The sequence below is a fragment of the Archocentrus centrarchus genome, chromosome 14 (genome assembly GCF_007364275.1).
Source record: "Archocentrus centrarchus isolate MPI-CPG fArcCen1 chromosome 14, fArcCen1, whole genome shotgun sequence".
NCBI lineage: Eukaryota > Metazoa > Chordata > Actinopteri > Cichliformes > Cichlidae > Archocentrus > Archocentrus centrarchus.
Genome location: NC_044359.1, coordinates 4,229,444 through 4,254,862, shown reverse-complemented (window position 1 = coordinate 4,254,862; position 25,419 = coordinate 4,229,444). Strand labels below are relative to the sequence as shown.

The 25,419-nt window shown below is 43.1% G+C and overlaps 1 protein-coding gene across 1 annotated transcript; it reads right to left on the bottom strand.

The window, feature by feature from the left end:
- Window positions 1-1,633: 1,633 nt before the first annotated feature.
- mybbp1a (MYB binding protein (P160) 1a) lies at window positions 1,634-24,898 on the bottom strand. Its single transcript, XM_030746019.1, has 27 exons — window positions 24,670-24,898; window positions 23,692-23,787; window positions 22,157-22,240; window positions 21,997-22,071; window positions 21,487-21,594; window positions 21,200-21,390; window positions 20,836-21,003; window positions 20,209-20,326; window positions 19,464-19,747; window positions 19,247-19,357; window positions 19,041-19,166; window positions 18,688-18,897; window positions 18,490-18,598; window positions 18,298-18,391; window positions 17,344-17,507; window positions 17,089-17,211; window positions 16,756-16,941; window positions 15,691-15,864; window positions 15,425-15,582; window positions 14,073-14,207; window positions 13,881-13,950; window positions 10,802-10,933; window positions 10,653-10,721; window positions 9,126-9,239; window positions 6,665-6,766; window positions 6,459-6,583; window positions 1,634-2,044 (listed from the first exon to the last, which is right to left on the bottom strand). Exons 1-27 carry the CDS (start codon window positions 24,844-24,846, stop codon window positions 1,735-1,737), a joined length of 3,813 nt encoding a protein of 1,270 aa, XP_030601879.1. The 5' UTR covers window positions 24,847-24,898; the 3' UTR covers window positions 1,634-1,734.
- Between the last annotated feature and the right edge of the window lie 521 nt (window positions 24,899-25,419).

The following is a 25,419-nucleotide window of genomic DNA, read 5'->3' as shown; positions in this document are numbered from 1 at the left end:
ACTTTGGGAGTCCTCCATGCATCGTGAAGAGTTTTCATGTCTTGACATCAGAGGCATCTATCTCTTCCTGTGACCAGCTTTTTATTCCAGCCGGGTAACCGATGATCGGTAGGGCATAAGTATTGAAGGCTTGGACCTTACTCCCACTATTGAGCTAGTTTCTTGGCACCAAAGAAACTGATAAAGAGTTGCCTTTGTCGTTGGAAAAAGGCAAGAGTTTTGAAACCTTGCAAATGTATTTCTACCCTACATTTAATTAGGAGAACCCTCAGGAGCCGAAAGTGCGACTTCACATGCATTTACACTTGTCACAGAGTGGGGAAAGTGTGGAGGCCGGACTAGAATTCATTCTCAAACTCAAACTAAGAAAAATGTCAATGAGAGACGAGGTCCTTTATTGCCAAGAATGCAAAAACAGTGTATTTTCTTATCAAATCACAGTGCTGTATTAATCCCCAGCTACAAACAGTTCCCAATAAATGCACAATTTTGTCCTGCTGGAGTAATGTCTGAAACTCCAGCATGCAACTGTGTTTGGAAAATCACTGAACTTAATGGGCTTGGGGTACAGACATGATGAGGGGATCTCAGCACACCAAGAGAGAAACTAACACATATTTTGATGCCAAAAGAAATCCACAACATTACTACACTGCTGATTATTTATGTTATATTAAATTACTCTGTGAAAGGGCTAAGCTGTAGTGATAAACCTAGAGATTTATTAACAGCTTCTTTAGCATCCTGCTGTTTACAGTTTTGGTTCACCACTTTGAACCCTTTTTTTTTTCCAGCCTGAAAATCTGCTGTACACTAGCAGCTCTGCACCAAACTGCATGAAGAAGCACAGTGGAGCCCAAATTTGTGGAGCACTAAAACACAGGAAGTTCCCAAATGTCCCCAAATTAATGATAGTGGTGGTCCATATATGTAGGATGAGTTAACTGTTTGCTAACAAGCTCATCATATCAATTAAAAAGCTGATATATCAATATTGCATTGCCAACATACTTAAATGAAAAATATTGCAGGTTTAAGATGATTTTATAGGGCCATGACTTTTTAGGATAAACTCTGGGTTTGCAGATTTTATGGTTAATTTCATATAATTTATTAAAATTTTGGTCCATTTCTGTGAAACCTTCTGATTTGAAGCTTATGCGCAAGTTCAATAAGGAAGATCTGTAATCTGCTACTAGTCTGTTCTTTACATCTCTACCACTCATCCAATCATCTTCTCGCCCACCTTCTGTGAGCCAATCAGCCTCCACTCTGTGGTTTAAATCTCAGCACACTTCCATCATTCTCCTTTACAGTCTCATTCGGGCGACCCACTTCCTCCCCACCCAACCTCACCCAGTCACTCAGAGCTCCATCCAAACCACCATCTTCATTTTCACTACCACCAGTGTCTAGATTCTGGGGGGGTCCATTCTGATCTTTCATGAGGGGTCAACGGAGTCTAATCGCCAACCGGATTCATTCATTTCTGTCAATAAATTGTGTTCATGCGTATACACGTCTTCATAGACTGGATAGACGAGTGGGATGCTGACTGTGAGGGTGTAATGTAAGTAAAGTGAGCCTCATCCAGCTGTTTTGTTTTTTGTTTTTAATATTTCACATATCTGGATAACAAAATAGACGTGTTTTTTTTGGGGGGGGGGGGCACAGTTGATGGATGATTACATTTATTTGTTTAATAAAAGCAGTCATACACTGTTAAAAATATAATCACTTCTTCTTCTTCTTGGCTGGTTTGCTCTCAGACTGCACTTTACTCTTCTTGGCTGGGTTGGGCTGCAACGCTGTTGCGCCATCATTAGGTCGTTTCTGCTTGTTTTTCTTGTCATGTTTCTTTTTGGCTTGCCCTTTCTCTGTCCCCGGTTTGCCCGTGGACGGCGTTCCACCTGCTGCTGGCTCCAAAACAGGTTTGTTGCGTTTTTTACGTTTTTTGGTTTCAGGCAGAAAACCTTTCTTCTTTGCAGGATCTGGATCTTGGTCGGCGTCCTTTTCAGGCTTTGTTTTTTCAACTTTAGGTTTCCTGCAACACACACAAGGTCAAGATTTAAAAACAACTACAGTGGTAAAGAAATCACAAAAGGTACCGGTGCTTATATGGTGCTTTTCTACTCTTAACTGTAGAGTACACACACACACACATTCATACAGTGCTTTTATTCTATGCCTTTAAGTACTTCCATACACACTACTGGTGGGTGGCACAGTGGTGGAGTTGTTAGCACTGTCACATCACAGGAAGAAAACACTGGGGTCTGTGTGGAGTTTGCATGTTCTTCCTGTGCCTGCATGGGCCTCATCCAGGTACTCAGGCTTCCCCGACAAAGACATGCAACTGGTGATTCTACGTGTACACTATACTGCCAAAAGTATTCACTGATCTGCCTTCACATGCATATGAACTTGAATGACATCCCATTCTTAATCTGCAGGGTTTAATATGATGTCAGTCCACCCAATTCTTCTGGGAAGGCTTTCCACAAGGTTTAGGAATGTTTATGGGAATTTTTGACCATTCTTCCAGAAGTGCTTTTATGAGGTCAGACACATGAGTAGAGTTAATCCAAAGGTGTTATTTCACACCTTTAGTGATATTGTAACTCCTGCTCCACCTGCTGTTCCAATTTTTTCAAATGGAGACTGTAATAATGAAAGCATCTTCCTGTTCTCCTGACATTCTACCTGCATCTCTGTTCAAAAACGTCTTTCGGCACATCAGTCCCTGTGTGCTCGGTATAATTAACACTTCACTGGTCTCTGGTCAAGTCCCTGCTTATTTTAAGAATGCTGTCAGTCACCCACTTTTTAAAAGAAATCCAAGCTCGACCCTATTATCTTCAACAGTTACAGACCAATTTCAAAATCACCGCTATTATCTAAGATCTTAGAAAAGGTTGTAGCTAAGCAGCCTACAGCCGTCCTGGACAAACACAGTATCCTCAATAAATTTCAGTCCAGTTTTCGTAGAGTTCACTCCACAGAAACAGCTCTTCTTGGAGTTTCCAGTGACGTTTTGTTACGAAGTGATGCAGGAGAATGTTCTGTTTTGCTGATGCTGGACCTTACTTCTGCTTTTGATACTGCTGACCATCAAATTTTGCTTGATAGGCTGAGACACCGGGTGGGCGCACCTGGGTCTGCTTTAGAGTGTTTCACTTCATATCTATCTGAACGATACCTTCCTGTGGCTGTTTTTGGGTACAGGTCCTCTTCGGCTTCTCTTGCCTGTGGTGCTGCAAGGTTCTGCATTAGGGCCCTTGGTTTTTTTTTTTTTGCTCCCTTTACAGCATATCCTTAGCACCTTTGAGGGCATATCTTATCACTGCTATGCTGATGACATTCAGTTATATATTTCCTTTAAGCCTGAACATGTTTCTAAGATACAGATGCTGATTAGGTGCTTAAATTCAAAAGTTAGATGTCTGATAACTTTTCCAACTTAATGAATCAAAAAACTGAATTACTTGTTTGTGCCCCTGATAGATTTATAGCCCAGGATAATGGAAGCTTGTGGTCCTCTTGCTAAATTTGCTAAATCTTCCATTAGGAACCTTGGGGTAACCTCTGACTCTGCTTTCACTCTAGATGTTCGTATCAAATCTCTGGTTCACTCTTGTTTTTATCATTTAAGGAATATTGCAAAGATAAGTTCCATTGTGTCACACCCTGAACTGAGATCGTTATTCACGTATTTATTTCATCACGTTGTTTACTTGTCTTAACAGAAAATTCCTTGGAGCGTCTCCTGGTTGTTCAGAATGCTGCTGCAAGGCTTCTGAGAAAGTCTTCCAAGTATTCTCACGCCACACCGTTGCTGGTCCAGCTGCACTGGCTCCCCATTAAATTCAGAGTCCAGTTTAAGATTCTGGTTCTGACTTTTAGAGCTCTTCATGGACAAGCACCACCTTACATCAATGAATTCTTACATCCATACATCCCCCATCAGGTCTCTACATCATACAAGGCTGAAAACTAAAGGAGACAGAGCTTTTGCTACAGTGGCTCCCCGACTCATGAACTCTCTCCCTCGGTGCTTGAGAGCTGTGGATTTGGTGGTCAGCTAAAAACTCATCTTTTTAGACTTGCATTTGGTTATTTATTTATTTTTTCCTGTTTTGCTCTGCTGTTGTGAAGCACTTTGTCTCGAGAGGTGCTATATAAATAAAATTTTACTTTACTGATGCTGGATGAGAAGGCCTGGCTCACAGTCTCTGCACTAATTCAAGGTGTTGAGGTAAGGTTGAGGTCAGGACTCTGTGCAGGCCAGTCAAGTTCTTCCACACCAAACTCACTCATCCATGTCTTTATGGATCTGCTTTGTGCACTGGTGTGCAGTCATGTTGGAACAGGAAGGGGCCATCCCCAAATTCCTCCCACAAAGTTGGGAGCATGAAATTGTCTAAAATATCCTGGTATGCTGAAGCATTATGAGTTCCTTTAACTGGAACTAAGGGGCCGAGCCCAACTCCTGAAAAACACCCCCACACCATAACCCCCCCTCCACCAAACTTTACACTTCGCACAATGCAGTCAGACAGGCAACCACCAAACCCAGACAGATGTTTGTAGGAGCAGTCTGCATGCCTAGAGGCTTGGTTTATACACCTGTGGCCATTGAAGTGATTGTAACACCTGAATTCAATGATTTGGGTGGCTGAGTGAATACTTCTGGCAATATAGTGTATGTACAGGTAAATGCATGTACAGTATGTGAGGCAGATAAAGTGCTATATGAATATATGTTTAAATGGGACTTGCAGTCTACATCATTGAGTTGTCAGTAAGAGTAGAAAAGCACCATATAAATACATACATTACTCATATATGGAGTATGGACTGGAGTATACAGGGATTGAACCACCGATCCTCCAGTTAGTAGCCAAACTGCTCTACCTCCTGAGCCTCAAAACTGAGGCACCAAAAATTTAACCATCAATCAGTTCGAAACTCTCTTAAAACACTGAATTAATTACATCAAACCTGAAACTTTGGAACAGTTTGTGGTGTTAAAAAGAAAAAATCTGGTCTTGGTAAAATTCTACTTCTAACATTTCAAAATCCTTCCTCATTCTGTGTTCCCATTTATAATGCATTAGCAGAAATGACTGCATCCAACACACAAAAGAAAGCCTCAATATATTTGTCCAGATTTGATCTTTGTTTATGAAATGCCATCACAGGCTGGTAGTTTTAACTATATCCAGAGTAAACTTGGTAGACAGGGCAGCAGGTGGTGCAGGGGTAGGCACTGTTGCCTTACAGCTAGAAGGTTAGAATCCACCTTGGCCTTTCCGTGTGGAGATTCTCCCCGTGTTTGCTAGGGTTTTCTCCGGTTTCCTCCCACAGTCCAAAGACATGCAGTTAGTGGGGTCAGGTTAATTGGTGATTCGAAATTGCCCATAGGTGTGAATGTGCGTGTGAATGGTTGTCTGTCTCTCTGTGTTAGCCCTGCGACAGGCCGGTGACCTGGACAGGGTGTACCTGTACAGCCCCTCGCCCTGGACAGGATAAGTGTAGATGGATGGAATTGATAGATATAGAAATGGATAGATGTTTATATAATCGATACTGTGCCTGCCCTCTTCCTTGAGGCAAATGCTTAGAAGAGCTTGAGGTTTAGAGCAGGAAATAGTGTCTTATCGCTCAGACAGAAAATGGTGTTTCTATTACTCAGTCAAAGGTTTCATAATGGCAGAGAGAAATGCATATGCTTATCATTTGCAAGTGGAAAAGTGATTTCCGTCTCCCCCTCTCTGTCTCCATGTAACAGCATTTATACTGGACTACTTTGCTATGCGAGGGTCTTTTCTCTCATTTTTCTTTTTAAATTAAATGATTCTCATTCTTTTATGCTTTTAAAATGTATCTTCAAATGTCTGTAAATCCCTTTAAATCACAGCATGTGATACTGGCCTATATTAATAAATTGATCTACTTTTGACTTTACCATCTTATCCAATGTGGATATTTGTACTGGATGTCAATTCTATATAGACTCAGAAAGCTAAACCGGGTATCACTGACAACATGATCTTTTTATGCAATTCTACATGCTGTGTTTACGTGTCAGCAGCAGTGCACTATCAGGAGTGCTCACATAGCTTGGAGGACACTGAACGCAAAGACTGGAGGGATTTCATACCAATGATGTGGTATGGCATGATGTGATTTAGGTTTGTGAGCTCCAGGCACCCATGCACAACATTTCATAGCAGAAAACAGGATTGAGATTATATATCATTAGACTGATCTTCAGTAATACAAGTTAAAATAAGCGACCCATGGCACCAGAAATGGTGTGTGGGCGAGGAAATCTGATTACTCACTTACAGCATGGACACAAGGACTTTGCAGAAACCTGATTTCTTCCTCTAATCTGATTTCTGCACAAAAACACCTCCATAGCTCTTCATTTCTGAGTTACCAAAATAACTCACGTTACTCCAAAGTGTTTCATCACAGCCCAGTAGGTGTCTTCCAGCTTGCCGGTCTTCTTGAAAGCAATGATGCCGGTCAGGGACCGCAGGACCTGCTGGAGGGGCTCCAGGTCCACAGACAGCTTCTACACAAAGCAGACAGCAGAGTCAGAGACTGGAAGCACATTAGCTGCTCCTTCCCATCACAACACTCCCAGCACACCTACCTGCTGGCGAACGTGCTTGACCAGAAACTGGCAGAGCTCCAGAGTTTTCACCGCCTTCTCCTTCGCCGCCTTGCTCTCAGCTTGACCGACTTGCCTAAGACTCTGAGAGAAGATCATACTGGGATTAGACTGCTATCCATGTTGGTCTTAGCACCCAATCCTGCTGTTTTCAATTGCTTCTCATTTCACAGTTTGACTTATGTGCTTCTTATGACCACTGAATTAAAAACTCTTGGTTTTTACATCAGTGGCCCCCTGATCAGATTGGTGAAGCAGAACCTATTATCCCAACCAAACATCAGCCAGCATGGCCTTAATCGTGTAATCACGTCTGCTCTATTTATTTAACATGGCGAGCTAATTATATATATATATATTATATATAATATATATTATATATAATATATATATATATATATTATATTATATTATATTATATATATATATATATATATATATATATATAAGGCTCACAGTCAGAGCTGTGTACCTGAGCGTATTATACTGTATCCACTCGCTTGGATCCAATAGTGGAAAAAACTGTCTGAAACTGAGTATTTGGCTCACAGGGCTCACTTGCACATACACTGGCCTCGATATCTGAACTCTGGCTATGATTAATATGAGCACCCACCATAATATAGGACAGAAATAAAGAGAAAAACACAACAGCTCCACTTTTAGTTTGTGGAAAATTCTTCCCAACTCTAACTTTTTTCATCTTGACGACTGCTTTCTGCAGCACTGAATCTACCTGGGAAACCAGCGCACCTCTCCTACGCTCGGGCTGCCTACATGTCGGGGTCTGACCCTTCACCACCACCAGAACTGACGGGTCTGCCGATGACACCCCATTTTCTTCACAAAAAATTGCAGGTTTAGGTGTGAAAGAGAGCGAAGACACCATGGCAAACATTATCACGCCTGCATCGTCTGTGGGAGGCGCTCTTCTATGTCCCCGTCCAGCTCTCCTCGTGGAGCGGCCCTTATCCTGGTATCTCCTCCAAATTCCCAAGACTGTGCTTGGAGACACGAGGCTTCTTGAAACGCACATACTGATGCATCACACTGAAGGAGCTGGAAGGGCTACAGGTACCCTCACATGCTACCAGTAGTGACAAGGACATCAGCAAAAAAGCAAAACTAAAGAAAAATCAGTCACGGGGTAAAAGTCTGTGGCCACCACGTGCAAAACCGTCCCCTTTCTGGGGGGTTGTCTTCTTGTTTCCAGTCCACCTGCTGTCAGTTTGATTTGCACCAAAGCAGCTGAAATGGATTCACAGCGGTTCCTGATTCCTAACTGGACAGACTGACGTCCCTGAAGTTTAACTCTGTGGCTCGACTGTTCCCTTAATTTTTTGAGCAGCGTATTCAGGTTATCGTCTCTCTTTTAAATAAGAATGAAAGCTACAGACTGCATACTCTACATAGATCAATGCTATTCCTCTGCTGTTGTCAGAAAGCTGTTTTAACCAACATGTGAAAAATGACCAAACAAAAAGTCTGACTACTTTAGAGTGAAACTTGGACACAGCTTTCAAAGCACAGCCAACAACTAAACAAATAGTTTAAAACACACTATAATGCAGATGTAAGCAGCTATGAGGACATTTTAAAGTTTGCTGCTGTACCTCCAACAACAGACACCCTCACATGGAGTTTTCATTTTTGACACTTTAATACGCACCGATGTTTTCATACAACTGCATTAGTTTTCATGTTTATATTATATATTATAATGAGTGTTTAAATATTACTTATAAATATTAAACAGAGGAAGACTTGATCTGGATAAATTAAACCCTATTCCTGCATTTTTTTTTCCAGAGAGGTGCTTTGAAATATTATTATATGATAAGTAATTCTCAATGGAAGAAAAAAAATCTAGGATTTATGTTCAATTTTATGACGACACATGTTTTTAGTGACCACATTTTAAAAGGACTACAGCTGGCTGCATGGTTTTGTCTGGGAGGAAAAAGACAGGAGGTGGGGTTATTTGGAGAAGATCTGCAGAAGCATGCAATTAGGCATGTCTTCACCCTCCGCTCTCTGGAGGACACGCCGAGGACAGCGAGTGGAGCAACGGCTCTAATCATCATTTATCACAGGACGATGCAATCTCATAAACCTTCTGGAATAATATAATAAAAATGCGAACAAGCCTGAAGCATGCTGGTGTATGAATGCCTCTACTTACAGTGAGGACATGATGTGCAGCTACAGCCTCACGCTGTTATACTCAAGGAAAAATGACTTTCAATCAGTTCCACAAGCAGAGGTTTACAGAATTTAAATGAGGAGAGGGCCCGCCATCGGGAGCAGCTTCGGGTTCAGTGTCCTGCCTGAGGAGACTTCATCACGTGGAGGGGCAGAAGATCAAATCGCTCTCTGCGCGATTAGTGGATAACTCACGCTACCACCTGAGCCCCGGCTATGATGCAGAGGTGTGCTGACTCACCGCTGCCAGCTGACCTGCGACCTCCTCACAGAGCTCGGTCCACCGGGGGCCGCTCAGCAGCTGCTGAACCTCCCTGCTCTGCATCGCCCGCAACGCCAACACACATGCTTGACCCTAAACACACACACACACACACACACAAAATGAGAAAAAGTGCAGAAAGGGCTTAAAAATGCTTCAGACTTAAACCGATGGAGTTTAAATCCAGCAAGCTAGATGTTAAAGTTAAATTGAGCACTTTAACCAAAAGTGAAGTGCAGCAGGATTTATGATTGTTATTAAAATCTGTGTGAAGAAATTATAACAATCACTCAGGATGCATACGGATAAGGACAGGCAAATAAGTAAAATGTGAAAAATCTGGATTATGGCTCAGTCACGCTAGAGTAAAAGGTAGGACGGCAACTTCCTCATGACTTGGAGAAATTGGTAGTTGCTTAAATTTACTTCTGTCAAAACCCGATTACAAGTACTTGCAGCAACCAACGGGTCACCCAGTGTGCAACACCATAATTAGGTGACCACTTTCAATTGCAGGCCGATTGCACAGGTTGCTTGGTGGGAGGCAACCTGTCTCCAAACAGCTGCAGTCTGACGCGATGACTCCCATTTGGTGAAGGTTTGCAAAATAAATGCTATCTAGTTTATAAACACAGACAGACTGTGCTGGGGAGCGCAACTCGTCTGCAATGAGTCTCTTTATAAAAGGGGACTCAACTCAAGAGGTTGCCAACTGGTTGTACTTTGGATATATTCCTGTATAAAAGCAAGGTTGCCCAAAGCCTGTGTGATTTTGTAGCTAACTCGCCGTTCTACTGCAACTAAACCGCCATAGGAAGGAAGGCAACTCTTTGAAGGATAACTCTGGTGATACAACCAACAATACATTTATTATTCTAGCAAGTAAACACTTCATGCTGTAGAGGTCTGTTATTGTATTAAAATCATTTGTGTTGCTGGTTTACATGTTTCTTAATGCTGGTGTAAATATTTAGTAGAGCAATAAATGTGAAGTAATGCATGACAAAAAAAATGCACCGTTTGCTCCTGCTTGACTAGCTTCTCCTAAAAAACTGTAATTCCCAGCTGTTCTAGTCTTTATTTATTACATATATTTCTCATGAGGGTCGGAAAGGCAGGAAGCTACTAAAAAAACTGTGGACTTTCATATTTTTATGGGATCTGTTGACAGTATAATAAATACAGAATATCTCCAGCGTCGTGTTTTAATACTGAAACGCCATATGGCACAATAAGTCAAGGATCCAAACTCGTGTACTAAATCACTAACAGGTCTACTTCGTTCAGATCGAGACACCAACTGAGGATTGGGAATCACAGCTTTATTTGAAATTTTATTCTAGCAGACAGCACTGAGCCATATGTGCTCTAACTGTTTAATTTACTCATGTGAGACTTTCCCCCAAAATAAAGATGATTTTAAGTTCTCAGTCAATTAGCAAATGTCATCAGCTTTCAATTTTATCCTCACGACACGAAGGGAAAAGAAAACTTGTCCAGCTTTACCTGCTGATGGTCTCTGACTCCTGATGTGATGCTCTGCACTGCTGTGTCCAACAGTTTCACACTTAAAACCTGCAAACAGCACACGGTGGTCAGTTACTGCTGCAGAGGCGAGCGTCTGCACTCGGGCCGAGCTGTGCGGTTGTACTCACGGGGAACCTGGCGAATAAGTCGACGAACATCTGAGCGGTCAGCGGGCTCTTCCTGCGGCTCATGAAGGAGCACAGAGCCTCTCTGAAGAGAGCGGAGACCCGATCCACATCGACATTACCCATGAACTCCAACTGCACACATAAAACATCAAACAGCGGACATCAGGGTTCAGACGCTAATCTGACATCAAAAGGAAAAGCATAAATAATAAAAATCAGTCGTGGCTGGAGTTCATTCAGCCACTTTTGTTTTCACTGGGAACACGAGCAATTGTTCAGCTAGACGATGGCTGCTGCACTTGCTTGTTGGCACGACAGATTCTACTCAGTTAAACTACATTCACCTGCTTTTTTTTTAGGTACACCTGGCTAGTACTGGATTGGACCCCCTTTCGCTTCAGAACTGCCTTAATTCTTTGTGGTTCAGATTCAACAAGGAGCTGGAAACATTCCTCAGAGATTTTGGTCCATATTAACATGACGGCATCACACAGCTGCTGCAGATCTATCAGCTGCACAGCCACGATGAGAATCTCCCGTTCCATCACATCCCGAAGGCGCCCTGTTGGATTAAGCTGCAGTGACTGTGGAGGCCATCTGAGTGCACTGAACTCACTGCCATGATACAAGGCAGGATGGATCCATGCCTTCATGTTGCTTATGCTAAATTCTGTCCCTACCATCCACTGCAGCAGGAATCAAGACTCATCAGACCAGGCGAAATTTTTCCAGTCTTCTATTGTCCAATTTATTTTACAATTTCTTTCCAATTGTAGCGCGTTTCCTGTTCCTAGCTGAGAGATGTTGCACCCATTGTGGTCTTCTGCTGCTGCAGCCCGCCTGCTTCAAGGTTGGATGTGTCGTGCATTCAGAGATGTTCGTCTTCATCCCTTTTGCTGTACCGAGTGGTTATTTGAGTTACTGACATCTTCCTATCAGCTACAAAAAGTCTGGCCATTCTCCTCTGACCTCAGACATCAACAAGGCATCTTCTCCCAGAGAACTGCCGCTCACTGGACATTTTCTCTTTCACAGAAGACTTTAGAAGCCTACCATATTCAAAGTCACTTAAATCACCTTTCTTCCCCATCCTGATGCTCTGTTTGAACTTCAGCAGGTCGTCTTGACCGTGTCTACACCCCTAAACGCATTGAGCTGCTGTCACGTGATTGGCTGATTAGATATTTGTGTTAACAAGCAGTTGAACAGGCACAGCTAATAAACAGCAGTTGACTGTTTTATGCAGCCCCACCAGACACCTCTCTCCATGATGGGAACTGGTACGCAAGCAAGACTTTAAAAAAAAGAGCTGACAGCTCGACTAACCGGAGCAGCTCTGCAGTACTTTGATCTTTACGACAAGCGGCTGTATGCAGGCTGTCAGTAGCTACAGTCTGCACAGGTGTGTGTGTGGAGGGACAATCTGCAAGAGACGTCTGCTACTACAGCTACTAACAGACTCAGAAAACAGGACAATAATAGTTGGTTAACGAAGAGTGTGACTCAATTACGTTTTCTGAGTGTTTTCTTATATTTAGAAAAGGTAATTAGTTTTTTTTTTCCTCTTTTTTAAATTAGCTGCATGGAACGACTATAATTTTCACTTTGGGCATAAATATGACGAAAAGGTTGTGAAACATCTGAAAATGGGGGCAGAAAACCACGCGTCATATCTATAACATGTCAAAGATCCCTCCTGAGCTTTTTTCACAGTTTTCTAATCTAAGCACTGAGGACGTCAGAATCAGAACCAGAGGCATTTCAGTGTTACACAAACAGAAACACACATTAATTTGCATTTTTTAAACAGATATTTGCACATCATTTAGATGGAGATTTGACTACTGTCATGTCTAGTTGAATATTTGAATAGAGAAGAGCCATTATTTTGAATAAAAGGCAAAAAAAAAAAAAAAAAAGACCCTATTTGTGGGAAAAGAACATCCATTCACTGGTGTGGAGGCTTGAGAGACAGATGTGTCAAAACTGGGAAAAACAAAACACCAACTGTCTGCGTGAACAGAAGCTTATTTAAGGAATCTTTGTCAGTACATTTTCATACACATTTAATAACAAGTCTTATGAAAACATCTGACAGGAGCAGCATCGCGCAACAGCGACGACGTGCTCGGAACATCTGGTGAACACTTTTTTTTTGGGTCCAATCTGCCTGTCATTAAACTGAGAATTTATATGAATCCACTTAATTATTAGATTATTTTCTCAATTAAAATTAATACAGACGGGTTGTTTGGTTTTAACTTATCGTAATCGAGCGATCACTAATTGCACAGTGTCATCGCCACAGAGTAATGACACCGCCGGCTTTCTGTAAAGCTTGTGCTCTTGCTTTTCTCCTGCTGGGTATTAACTCTCCTGGGATAATGAAGGCTTGACTGCACAACCAAAACAGGAAGAGGAAAAGTGCTTTTCGTCTCCCCGGTAGCTATCAGTAGATTCCCCAAGGTAGCTGAAATAATGGATGGCAGAATAAAAGGAGTAACTGTGTAAGCAGCAAGAGAAAAAGTGCCCCAGTGTCCACCGAAGCACAGAAGTAAAAGACGGAGAGTCGTGGAAACAGAAAGTAACTCAAAAGTGAACCGCAGACAACTCGATGAAGGGACCTGAAAACCTTTTAACCTTAATTACAGACTAATAATAAGGTGTTCCCTTTACCACCATAAAAAAATGAGGAAAACAGAATATAGCGAGGAGCTGTAATCACAAATTTTTGGTTAACCTTGAAGGGACGAAAGAATAATGTGGCCAAAAAGGGGACCAAGTTATCCAGGACACTTCTCTAACCCAGTAAAATCCAGAAACAGACCTGGAATCTGGTGCACCGCTGAGCACAACATAACACTCATACCTGCATACTGTGTAAATACTCAATTACCATCTGTCTACTGACCAGCCGTGTGACCTACAAGCATACGTGGGTTGTCTTTTGCGTGTGTGAATTGTTTTGGGGAAAACTGGAGAAAAAAAAAGTAGTCGTGCGTCACGCACAGACTCAGTGACCCCCTGTGAGCAGGTTAAAATACTGATTTGAAATCAGTGCGTATGTGTGTGAACGTACGTCGGCCGGCTCCTCTTTGGTCTCTGCAGGAGGAGCTCCTCGCAGCACTTTCACCACGTACAGAGAAGCACTGCAGGGAACATACAGAAGACTTAAGGCAAAATAATCTCACGCATACAAAAACACTGCGCTGCGTGAGAATGTTAGGCATCATCTTCTCTTCAGCTCAGCGAAGGAGCACTAATGCTGTACCTGAAGTAGTACAGGGAGACTGAGGAGTCCGACAGTTTCTGGGTTTTGGTCATCAGCTTCTCCAGCAGGTCGTGGAGCTCCCCCTGTCTGTCACCAGCAGTCCTGCAGTAAGCCTTAGACCTGCACAGCTGGTTCCTAAAAAAACATCATAAACACTCAGAAGGAGACTGAGGAAGAGCTGCCATTATCCCTCCATCCGTATATCCACTTTCTTAACAGCTTATCCGACTTACAGTTGTGGTCTGTACACAAACGCTCATCACGGGCATGAATGTCACTTCTTTGAGCTGTTCTTTTTCCAGGGGGGAGTGATTGTACAGCACACATCTTTAATAATTCAATTCTTATTTTTTTAAAGTCATCAAAGATGCATGCTGTACAATCACTCCCCCCTGGATGAATTACAATGACATTCATGTCTGTAAACTCCTGACCTCGACTGTAGGTTTGCAGGAGGGCTCGAGCTGTCATCACCTTGTCTTTTAGATGCAGGCTCGGCACCTGAAACCTTCCATATACTACTTAGCAGGGTGAGGATAGGTTCACACTTCAATGACAACAAGCAACGTTACCAAAATATAGGATAAAGGTGCAAAGGATGTACTTGGAAAGCAAAACAAAGCAGAGTGCTAACAGAAAAAACTGTCAGATGGATGATTTGAAGTGGACCCCTGCAGACCCCACTCATTCTGTGGGTGGTGGGAGTTTCCAAAGCCTTCTGACAAACACATCAACAGTAAATATTATCGATCTGAGAAGGTCTGTTTTTGTCACACTGATATTCATGAAATATTTTATTGTAAAACAGGTCTTCTTTATTGATTTGTTCCATCCCCTTCAGAGAACTAATACAGCTACACTACTGTTACTAATACAGAGATATGAAAGGTTCAAAACCCTCTGCCCGATAATGTTATCACATTTATCATCAAACCCTCATGAAGCAGAAAAGCTTTTAGAAGTGCTCATCATCTCTTATGAAACTTACATTTGTGCACAGTAAGTGATGCTTTAAATATATATAAAAACCAGCAGGAAGAGCTGCTGCTGAAAGACTGTTAAAGCATCAAGAGCCCCAGCTGTTATCATCAGAAGGTCCTGTTAGCTCTGGAGTTATAACTACAAGGCTGAAGGTTGTGAACGTGTTTGTCTCAGTTTACTGTAATTAAACTCTAATCATCAACTTTGAGCTTCAAAATATAAAGTGCAATAAATCCAGGGTTATTATTTGTAATAAGGCCCAAAATGTTTGTCAGCTGATCTCTGGTGGATTAAAAACACTGCAGTGAACATTTCAAAACAAACAAACTAAACAGAAATGATGTTGAGAGACGGCTGATTTGTGCTTTTACCTGAATATATCTGCCGTTCGTCGGAGGAAGTCCTGCTCCTGCTGTTCGCTGCCGGAGCTCATTCCTCTCTCGATGATGGTGAGCAGAGGCTCCACCAAGCTGAGCACAAGAGGGCTGCCAGCCTGCCGCGCCACGAACACTTCAATCAGGTCCAACACCTACGAGACCAAAACAACTTCAGGATGTTTCTCTTCTCAGGGCCATGCTACGCTGGGCAAAAGACGCCCTTGAAAGGAAGCACATTTACACGACGGAGGTTAAGCTACCTTGATCTTGAACTCTCTGACCAGCGTCTTCTCCTTCTGCAGTTTTGTCTTCTCGTCCTTCTTGGCCTGGATCTTTTTCTTCTGCTCTGAGAACAGCGATGCCAGACTCTTATCCAGCTCCATCATGGCTTCATCATCCAGATCTTCATCACTGCTGGCATCCTCCTCTGTGGCCTGTGTATGAAGCACAACAACACTGTTACTTTGTTACAATGTAGCACTCTGCTCGGGGATCGCCGCGCCCTTCCAGGTGCGTAATGTAGAACGCTGGAGAACAGCAGTGAGACCCAGGACTGAACAGAGCAGGCGTCGACGACAACAGAGAACACTGATTAAAGCAAATTACAGCGAGAAAAGAGGAGGTGGGTTGCAAAGAGGCTTGCAAAAACTGAAGGGAGGCTAAATAGCCGCCTTAAATAGCATGCCAGATATGAGGCAGCTGGATGGGTAGATGCGTCGTCAGCTAAAGCTATAATTGATTATTAGACAAACTGAAATTTGAACTGAAAATGTTGCCAGATAAAAATCTTTTGTGGAGCTTCCTGTTTCTCTTTCTGTCAGCAGTTTGAATCCCGGGACTGACGTCTCCAAAAATGTATCATTGTTTATTGTTCTTCTTTGATGAATCCAGAGTACTTTGGTGGCGGCGATGGACTGAATAACCTTTCATTGCATCTTTAAACTTTTTCACTCTGACATCAAATAAATGCTGTATGTGCCTGAGATAAGGTGCTGAGGAATGCATTTCTAATCTCTTTATGTGTGATAAATATTAATTTGCAGGATTTTTCTTTTTTGCTGCCAGCAGCGCCGCACTGTGTTGCGATGTTGATGTCACAGCTGTAAAATGTAGATTTTGATCAGATTTTCTATTTATTTACATAAAATCTGCTGCCAGAAGGATAAAGATTTGTGCATTTAATGACTACGTTGTCTTTCCAAAGCACACTTTGGTGAATGATAACGAACACCGCTGCTCTGAACGGCCCCTCCATCATCTCAGTGGCCTCTTTGCCTTAAAAAGCTCATTTAAAAACAGACATGCCGAAAAGCCTGAACACCCACCAGAGCATTCTTCTGCTGGAGGACCTTCATGAGCTGCATGCGGAAATTTTGGTCGACTTCCTCCTCTTCCATCTTCTCGTCATCACCTTCCTCCTCCTCCTCGTCCTCCTCCTCCTCGTCCTCCTCATCCTCGTTCTCCTCCTCCATTTCTTCATCTTCGTCATCAGAGTCGTCAGATTTGTCATCCTGGCAAACAGAAGAGCGCACGTTTGAGAATAACAGCATCAAATGTTTTCTGTCCCAAACCATAAAGATACATTCAACGAATCATTGGCTGTGGGTAGAGTTCAGTGCATGTGATGATAAAAGAAAATAAGTTTGACAAGAACTGACCTCCATCTCCTCATCGTCTTCCTCATCCTCCTCCTCCTCCTCTGCTTTCTTTTGTGTTGTGTTTGAGTCATCTTCGACAATCACAGCACCATCCTCTTCGTCATCCTTCTCTGGGTCCAAAACCTACACAGAGTACAAAATGCTGTCATTACAAATAATAACCCAGGCAAAAAACAAACAAACAAACAAACAAACAATACGGGTCCTCGGTGACTGTACGGAGATCACACTCTGAGTCCAGTATGTGTTGCTTACATCTAAGATGGCGGCGAGGGCGGGCGCAGTAACGTTGGGGCAGATGGAGGAGAAGACCGTCTTGCAGACCTGCCTGATGTGTCGGCTCTGCTGGGAGAGCAGGGACAACAAGATGTCCACCATCACCTCCACCCACTCAGGCTCCTCCTGCTCCGTGGCTGCTTCTGGAAACACCCAGCACGTTCACACACTTTCATTTAGCCGTGGTATTGTCAACACAATCAACCCATTTTTCCAAAATTATTGACGAGTGCAGATTTTAAGAGGTTCATTTTTTTTTTTTCAAAACACGAGCAAATTACAAACTGATATTTAAAAATGGAAGTTAAAAATACAGGTACCAAAATGATCCGAACTCAAGGTCCATTTAAAAGCCCGGGAAGTTTCTTCAGTGAATCATCATCATAGAAAATTAGCACTTTTTGATCAGGACACATTCTTTGATGCTTGCATACAGTTAACAGATGTGTTCACAGCCTTTCTTATGACCTAAAAACTGTCAAATATGAAGCTTAAAATGTGTGCGATCTGTGCTGAAAAACATCTGATGACCTCCTTTCAGTGATGAGACTGAAAGCAGAAATATATTTTTGCAACAGCCGGAACTGTAAAGACAACGAGGCTGTCTGTGTTCTCCTGCTTCAAGCTGGGGAAACAGTGGGAAGGTAAGCACAGACATGGGAGCGATATTGATCTTCTCATAACTCTTGGCTTTGGCAAAAATGCTGAAGCAATTCTTTTTATATATATATATATATATAAAAATATATGTTTCCACATCGAAAGGAGCCAGATGAGGATGCCTCCTGGGCACCTCGTGGGTGAGGTGTAGAGGGAGGGAGGTCTAGGCTTCTCTGCTTAGGCTGCTGCCCCTGCGACCCGGCACCAGATAAGTAGAAGAAAATGGATGGATGGATGTATATCAAAGAAACATGCTGAAAAAAGCAGCCTGACCTTCTTTTTTCTTTTTCTTTTTGGCCTTCTTCTCCTGAGCCTTCTCCATGCAGCTCTGCAGGTCTTTCATTACATCCAGCAGATCTTCAGGGGCCTTTGGGAAGAAAAGTGTTACTACACCGCTTTCATTCCACTAATTTAGGTTTCAAGGGTAAAACAAATCAGCGGTCAACAGGCTGATGGACGTTCTACCTTGAAGAAGTGCATGCCGACCAGCAGGAAGAGCTGCTGGAACGCGTTGTTCTCTGCTGCTTGGCCCTTCTTTGCTTTCTTCTTCAGCTTTGCCACCGACTCCAGCATGCTGGAAGAAAACAAATCAGAGCAATCAAACATGCCACAAATGAAGAAGTAAAACTCATTTAAATGTAAAGACTGTTTCTGCTCCCCTACCTGTCCCAGGCCTGTCTCTGCTCAGGGTTGAAGGGCTGGCTGCTCTGGACGTGTTTTGGCTGGTTAAGCAGGGCTTGCGCATACTGGACCAGGTGGTAGATCCACATGGTGCCGTCAGCTGTCACACCCAGAACCCGCTTTTGGCCGACAGCTGTACCTTCGGTCGAGGAGTCCCCGGTGAGCGGCATGTGGTACATGGAGAGGAGCAGTCTGGGTAGGAGTCAGTGATACAGCAGAGGTCACAGGTCACCTGAATTCTCAGCCAAACTATTTTTTATTTATTTATTTATTTTTTAGAAGAGGTTTGGAAAAATAAAGCACTGCCACTGGTGGCAGAAATTTTCATCTCTCACCTAAAGAAAGAATTAACGAGCACTCCTCTGGTTTTATCATCCAGCGGGACAGAAAGCTTTGCCGTCGTCTCCGGGAGGTCCGCCGAGGCCTTCTTGGTGCTGAAGAAAGCGTGGAAAAAGACAAACCTGGAAACGAAACAACTCATCAGTTAATAACCTTATCATCGTCAAACACAGAGAACTTCACAGTGCTCCGCAAGTCTCACCTGGCCACATCCATGATGAGATCCTCTTGCTTCTTCACCTGGTGGTTGTCAATGATGTAGGTGAGCCGGAAAACAATCCACTTCCTCAGGTGGAACACACAGTCCTCCTTCCTGAGGAAAGATAACCAACAGTTGTATTCATGCATTTTCCATCCATGTGTCTTCCTGTTCAGCGCCACCAGAACAGATTCTCTGCTGAAACGACAGATGCACTCACTGATCTTTTCCTCCCTTGTTCTTCTTGTGAGTACTGATGTCCAGCAGCTTGTCCAGCTGAGGCTGCAGGAACATGTTCTTCAGCCACTCCACGTAGCTCTGCAGAGCTGCGGGCCGAAGGTGCTGCACTGCCTTCCACACTGACGGCACCACGGGGGAGCCCCGGTTGGACAGCGAGGAGAAGCCCACCATCACTGCCAGCTGTTTGTCTGAGTCCTGACAGCCCTCCAAGAAGTCCGACACAAAGACGTCCATCTCAGGGGCCAGCTTGAAGCGGTCCGGTTTCTGGGAGAGAGAAACAACACATCAGCTTTAACCTGATAAAGTTGGAACTAATATAGTAGAAAAAAAAACCTTTATGAATATGCTGTAAGTCTTCTATTAGTTATTAAGAGCTTTACAAATAATATCAAGAGCAACACTTTGGTTGTTGGTTGGTGCCAACATGACAGATTAACACGGGAGTAAAATTATCACATGACCTCTGTGTTTGCCGAAGGATCGTAGGTCATTTGTTTTTTCATACTACAAATTATGGGCAGGGCAGCTTTGTATGGGATTAAGATCAGAGATGACACCTACAAGTCCAGAGGTAATACTAGTGTCATGTGAACAGGGCTTCTAGCAGAAAGCCCTGAAGGCAGGCTCCTCCACTGTAAAGATTTTATTAGTTCGTCCTCTATATTAGATGACTTTGAAGAGTCTAAGCTGTTCTTTATAGTCAAGTCTAGACAGAGGACACTGACCTGAGCAGACACTACGTGTTCCCCATAGTTCATCATCACCTCTCCAGACAAGACGTCCTTCAGCTGGGCTGCTGACAGCAGAGGCAGGGCGCCGCCCAGCAGACGGAAGCTCATGTAACTGGACGCAGATGGGAAAACAGCAGAGTGTGCTTAGCCGGAAGCAGGACTGAGTGCTACGGCATAATATACAGACATGACAAATTAAAGTTAAAGGAAGAACGAATCCTGCAGGAACAGCCCTCTCCACCTCTTGTCCCGTGTTGCTAAAAAAAGCAACACAACAAGCAGTAAACACAGCAGCGACGTAACATCGCTTTATAAAACTGACACATGGGAGATTTGCTGTTCATTTCACGTATCAGCTGATCCCAGGTTTCACTCTAAAATCAACACTAACTGCCTGATTACTGATTTTCCTGCAAAATTCCCGACTTGCAGATGTCCTGCATCTACTTCTGCTACAGCACAGCAACTGAAACCTTAACAAAACGAGTGCCGTTTCATCTAGTGCAGCATTCAGCTGTCTACCATCGTGTTGAACTGTTTCCTGTGAGTATAATAATCAAATAGTCAAAGGAGTTTAGCTGTACAGCAGGCTGCAGGTTCTCTACGGTCGACAGGACTCACTGAGTTGGGCCCGGCTGCTCCTTTAACATGCCGTCGGTGATGGCTTTATTCCAGAAGAGCTCAAAGCTGTCTTCCTTCAGAGAGAGCTTCAGGAGGTCCAGGGCTACTGCTGGGAGGACGCGCTCCTTCTTCACAGCATGGGCCGCTGTCTTCAACACCTCTGTTATCCTGCCAGACATCAGATGAGACATTTCGGTCAGAGGCTGCTGATTAGCAGAGACAGAAGGAGAAAGTGGTGAAGAGGTTTTGCATAATTATAGTATATAGATGGAGAGAAACTTATAATCCAGTATGGTCCAAGTTAAAATGAAAATTCAGAGCAGAAACAGAAGGTGTGTGTTTGTGAGGACTGAAGCCTTCTCACTTGGGTATGTTGTCAGCGTTGATGATGGTGGAGGAGCCCAGCAGCTTCTTCAGTTTCTGGGGTTTGAGGGTTTGTGGGAAGCGTTGGAGAGCTACCAGCAGCAGCTGTAGCTGCTCTGGAGTCCTGAAAGCTGATTCCAGGTCAGTCTGCAGAGCTCCCATGAGGACCTCCTCAAAAACCTCCTCAGGGACCTGACGGACAGCATGACACGTATACAGAGTTGAGAAAAAAAAAAAAAAACGATTAAAAAGCCTGTTATTTAGGAGTAACTAGGCTGCAGCTGTCACCTCAGCAAGGATGTCCATCATGGTCTTGGTAGGAAGGTCCTTCAGGTGCTGTTTGTGCTGACTGAGTCTCTGCAGGAGCTGCACACACCCCAACACCACCTGTGGCTCCTGCAGAGAAACGAGACGGAGTTCAGAGACCACAACCCATAAACATGTTTGACAGCCCATCAGCTGTCCCGGACTTCCTCTGTGCCCTGGCTCTTAAATCTCTCTTGTCCTCCTGACTCTTAATCTTACATTCTATAATGGAGCCAAGATATATTTCTGATATAATCAGGCTGATCAAAAAAACAGTGCGCCTTCCTTTCAATCAGCTTCTTATTCAGTGACAGTGTGAGCCATGACAGGAAACAGGAAACAGCAAAATGGAACGCAGCCATCACCTTTGTATTCCTGACCCGTGCTTTTCCTACGATGGGTGTGGCACACATATTTGCAGGCCTTTCCACGCTCTCCTTTTTATCCAGCAAAATAAATCTTAATGCATCCTGAACGTGTGAGAAAACGTACCTTACAGAGGCGGCTGGACTGATGAAGGGCAAGTACACCAAACAAGTTTCCAAACATAGCATTTCTGGCAAATTTCTGAAAGAGGGGAGATGAAATGGAAGTTCAAAGATCGGATTGACTGATTTTGATGCTAAAAAAGACCAAACACCCCCAAACTCACCTTTTTAACTCCTTGCAAGTTGTGCTTTTCTTTGATTCTGCCGAGTATGCTCTGCAGAGAGACGTCTTCAAAGGCACTCAGGACCTAAAAATAAGGAACACTTTACTTTCTTAACACTACTGGGGAGGCAGCATTTACTGCACACTCCAAACGTTACGACCAATACATTCAGGTCAATACTCATCTCAAAACAATATCTTTACAAATGAAAGCTGGCACTTTAAATGACATTAACCTGTATAGAAGGTGATAAACCAATAAAGGCAGACTGTCCATACTAGTCAGGAATCAGAGGATGACTCATTCTGGATTTTAAAGGGAAGCACGGGTGGGGAAAAGGCATGTGTGAGAAAGAGAAAAATTACAATCAGATAACCAGATCCCAGCTGTTGTGGTAACACTTTATCATAAGTGTTACCACACGTCACAAAGATTTACTCCAAACCTGACACTGGGACCAAGGAGATGTACATGTAGGACCTGATGTTCCCTGCTGCTCTGCTGCAGCAGACTGTTGAGTGATGTTTGAAGTTACCTCTGCTGAAACCAGCCTCGTTTCAGCAGGATAAATATAAAGATACAGATGACTAATTAGCTTTTAAATGACCACCTGTCCTCCTTAGAATGGCCACTTTATTAAGTACATGTGTACATGGTGCTGTCATAACCTCTTTCTATGCAGAGTTTACAGTGATACATTTTAGACTGTCAGAAACATGAGGATTCAGCTCATCTTCATTTGTATCTTTTTCGTTTGCTTCTGTCTCTTCATCTTCATCATTTTCTTTATCTTCTTCCTGATTCCTTTAGGGGTCGCCACATCTGCCTCACCCTATCCCGAGCCATCCCCCTCTCTCATACTAACCCTCTGCACGTCCTCCTTCGCTACACCCATGAATCTCCTCTGTGCTCTTCCTCTTCTCCTCCTGCCTGGCAGCTCCATCTTCATCATTTCCACTATCGCTCCTCTGCACATGTCCGAACCATCTCAGCCCTGCATCTCTAACTTTGTCTCCAAACTGCTCAACCTGAGCTGTCCCTCTGATGGACTCATTTCTAATCCTGTCCATCCTGGTCACTCCCAGTGAAAATATTAGCATCTTAGCTTCAGCTCGGCCTCCGTCTCTCTGTTAGTGCCATCGTCTCCAAACCACAGCAGCTCTCACTAACATCTTGTAAACCTTCCAAACAGTGATCTACCCGGAGGTGACCACGATCCTTATACAGAGAAAAGAGGGGCGTGACAGCATCCATAATCCATAATCCATAATCGAGCCTGATGTTTTAGAGTGATTCTGATTTTTAAAATACGGTCATTTTGAGTGTCCATTTATTTTTTGTACATTAAATTATTGAAGGGGTTCTTTTTGTTATTAAAGGTGTTTGTAGAAGGTTACATTATTTTAATATATGCTTATATAATATTTAACCTAAAAGAGGGATGGAAAAATGCATTTCCTGCATCGCTCTATTAGCTGACGGAGAGACAGAGATGTGGTTGAAGTCGCAGATGGATGGGGTTAAACTCCACTCACCTGCCCCAGAGCGAGGCTGAACCCAGGTCTGGCAGTCTCCCGCGTGTGAGCCAGTCCATCCACCAGCCTTTTAAAGGTGTATTCCAACTCATCTGCCTGCAGCACACAGAGAACACCTCATTACAGTTCATTTAAAAGTTCAGTGATAAGTGATTTTGCAGTTAAACACACTATAAGCAAACAGCCATGCAGAGCCTCTATAGGCAGCGCTGCGGGCGGTCGAGGAGCCGGCGCAGGAGCATCCACACCCACAACCACACCCACACCAGCAGGTTCAGGGACAATTTGTACCCGCAGGCCATCAGGCTACCAAACCTCTAACAAAACCGGGCACCTCGCACACTCACTCCCCTTTATATTGCTTCCACACCCACTTTAAAACATATATGTGCATCCACACACTATACTCTCTAGTCACTTTCAAAAAATATACATAACTGTACATATGCTGGAACATGTACATACTACATATTACACTCAGCAGGCATGTTAAAGTACCCTTTTTATTGTATTACTTTGAGTGTTGGGTGCTTCACTGTTTTCTGTATACGACAGCAAACCTTGACAGTGAAATACTTCACAGTACTGTAACAGTACTCCTACTTGTACTTCAGTAATAAAACATTAACTACAGTATGAGTACTTCTATTTGACACTTTACACTTACTTTGATCCTTATACTGCATACGAGGTTTGTGTATTTACTACTTTTATAAAGACAATTAGTACTTTAATTTAATAATATAAGTATTTTAAACTCTTGACACTTTCAGTGTGAGTAATATTACTGGACATTAGTTTGTAATACAAGGTACTGTAGAATCAGGTAACTCTGAATAACATCCTCCCCCTCTCCACTATGATTACAACCACTACTTTAAATACTACTACCGGAAAACTTCTGAGGGGTCCATGTGCAGCAGGACCACACTGGAGTTAGGGATCCTTCTCAGTGGCACTGATCGCAGTCTGCCTCACCTTGTTGTTGGTTTTCAGGTACTGGATCAGGTTTTCCACCGCCTTCAGTCTGACGTCCTGGTCCGGTTTGGCCAAGTCCCAGAAGAAGTCGAGGAAGACCCGGTTCTGTTGCAGGTTCCCGGCCGGCCGGAGCGGCTCCGCCGCCTTCACTGAGAGCTCCACCATCTCCGTAGACATCTGCTCTAACAACCACCACAACCTCCGTTCATGCTGCTGCAGGGGGAACACGTGCCGATCTACGGCAACTACTTCCGGGTCAACGCAGCCACGTTTTTTTTTTTTTCTTAAAAATAAACTTTATTGAGCGATTCATAGAAATGACACTTAACGGTTTAAAGAGCTTCAAAAAAAAAAAACAAAATAACTCCACATTCAGATCAGAATAGAGCAGAAAAAAACTGCATCAACGCGTATATACATATATACTCACGCATGTTTATACATTTAAATATCAGAAAGCTCTGATCTATGTGCGGCACAGCTGATTAAAACAAATAATGAAACTTACCTCCTGTAGTTTTACTTTGTGTATCCGTGATATTTTCACTTGTAATATCTTGTCTATATTGTACAAAGTACTGTTTTAACTTTGGAATATTAAATTTTAATTTAATATTGCACTTTAAGTGCCTTCGTTTTACTCATTTTTTATATTGCGTTTACCTGCTCTGTTTCGTGTATATATATATATATATATATATATATATTTTTTTTTTGTTTGTTTTTGTCTGTAGCACAACATTTTCTCCC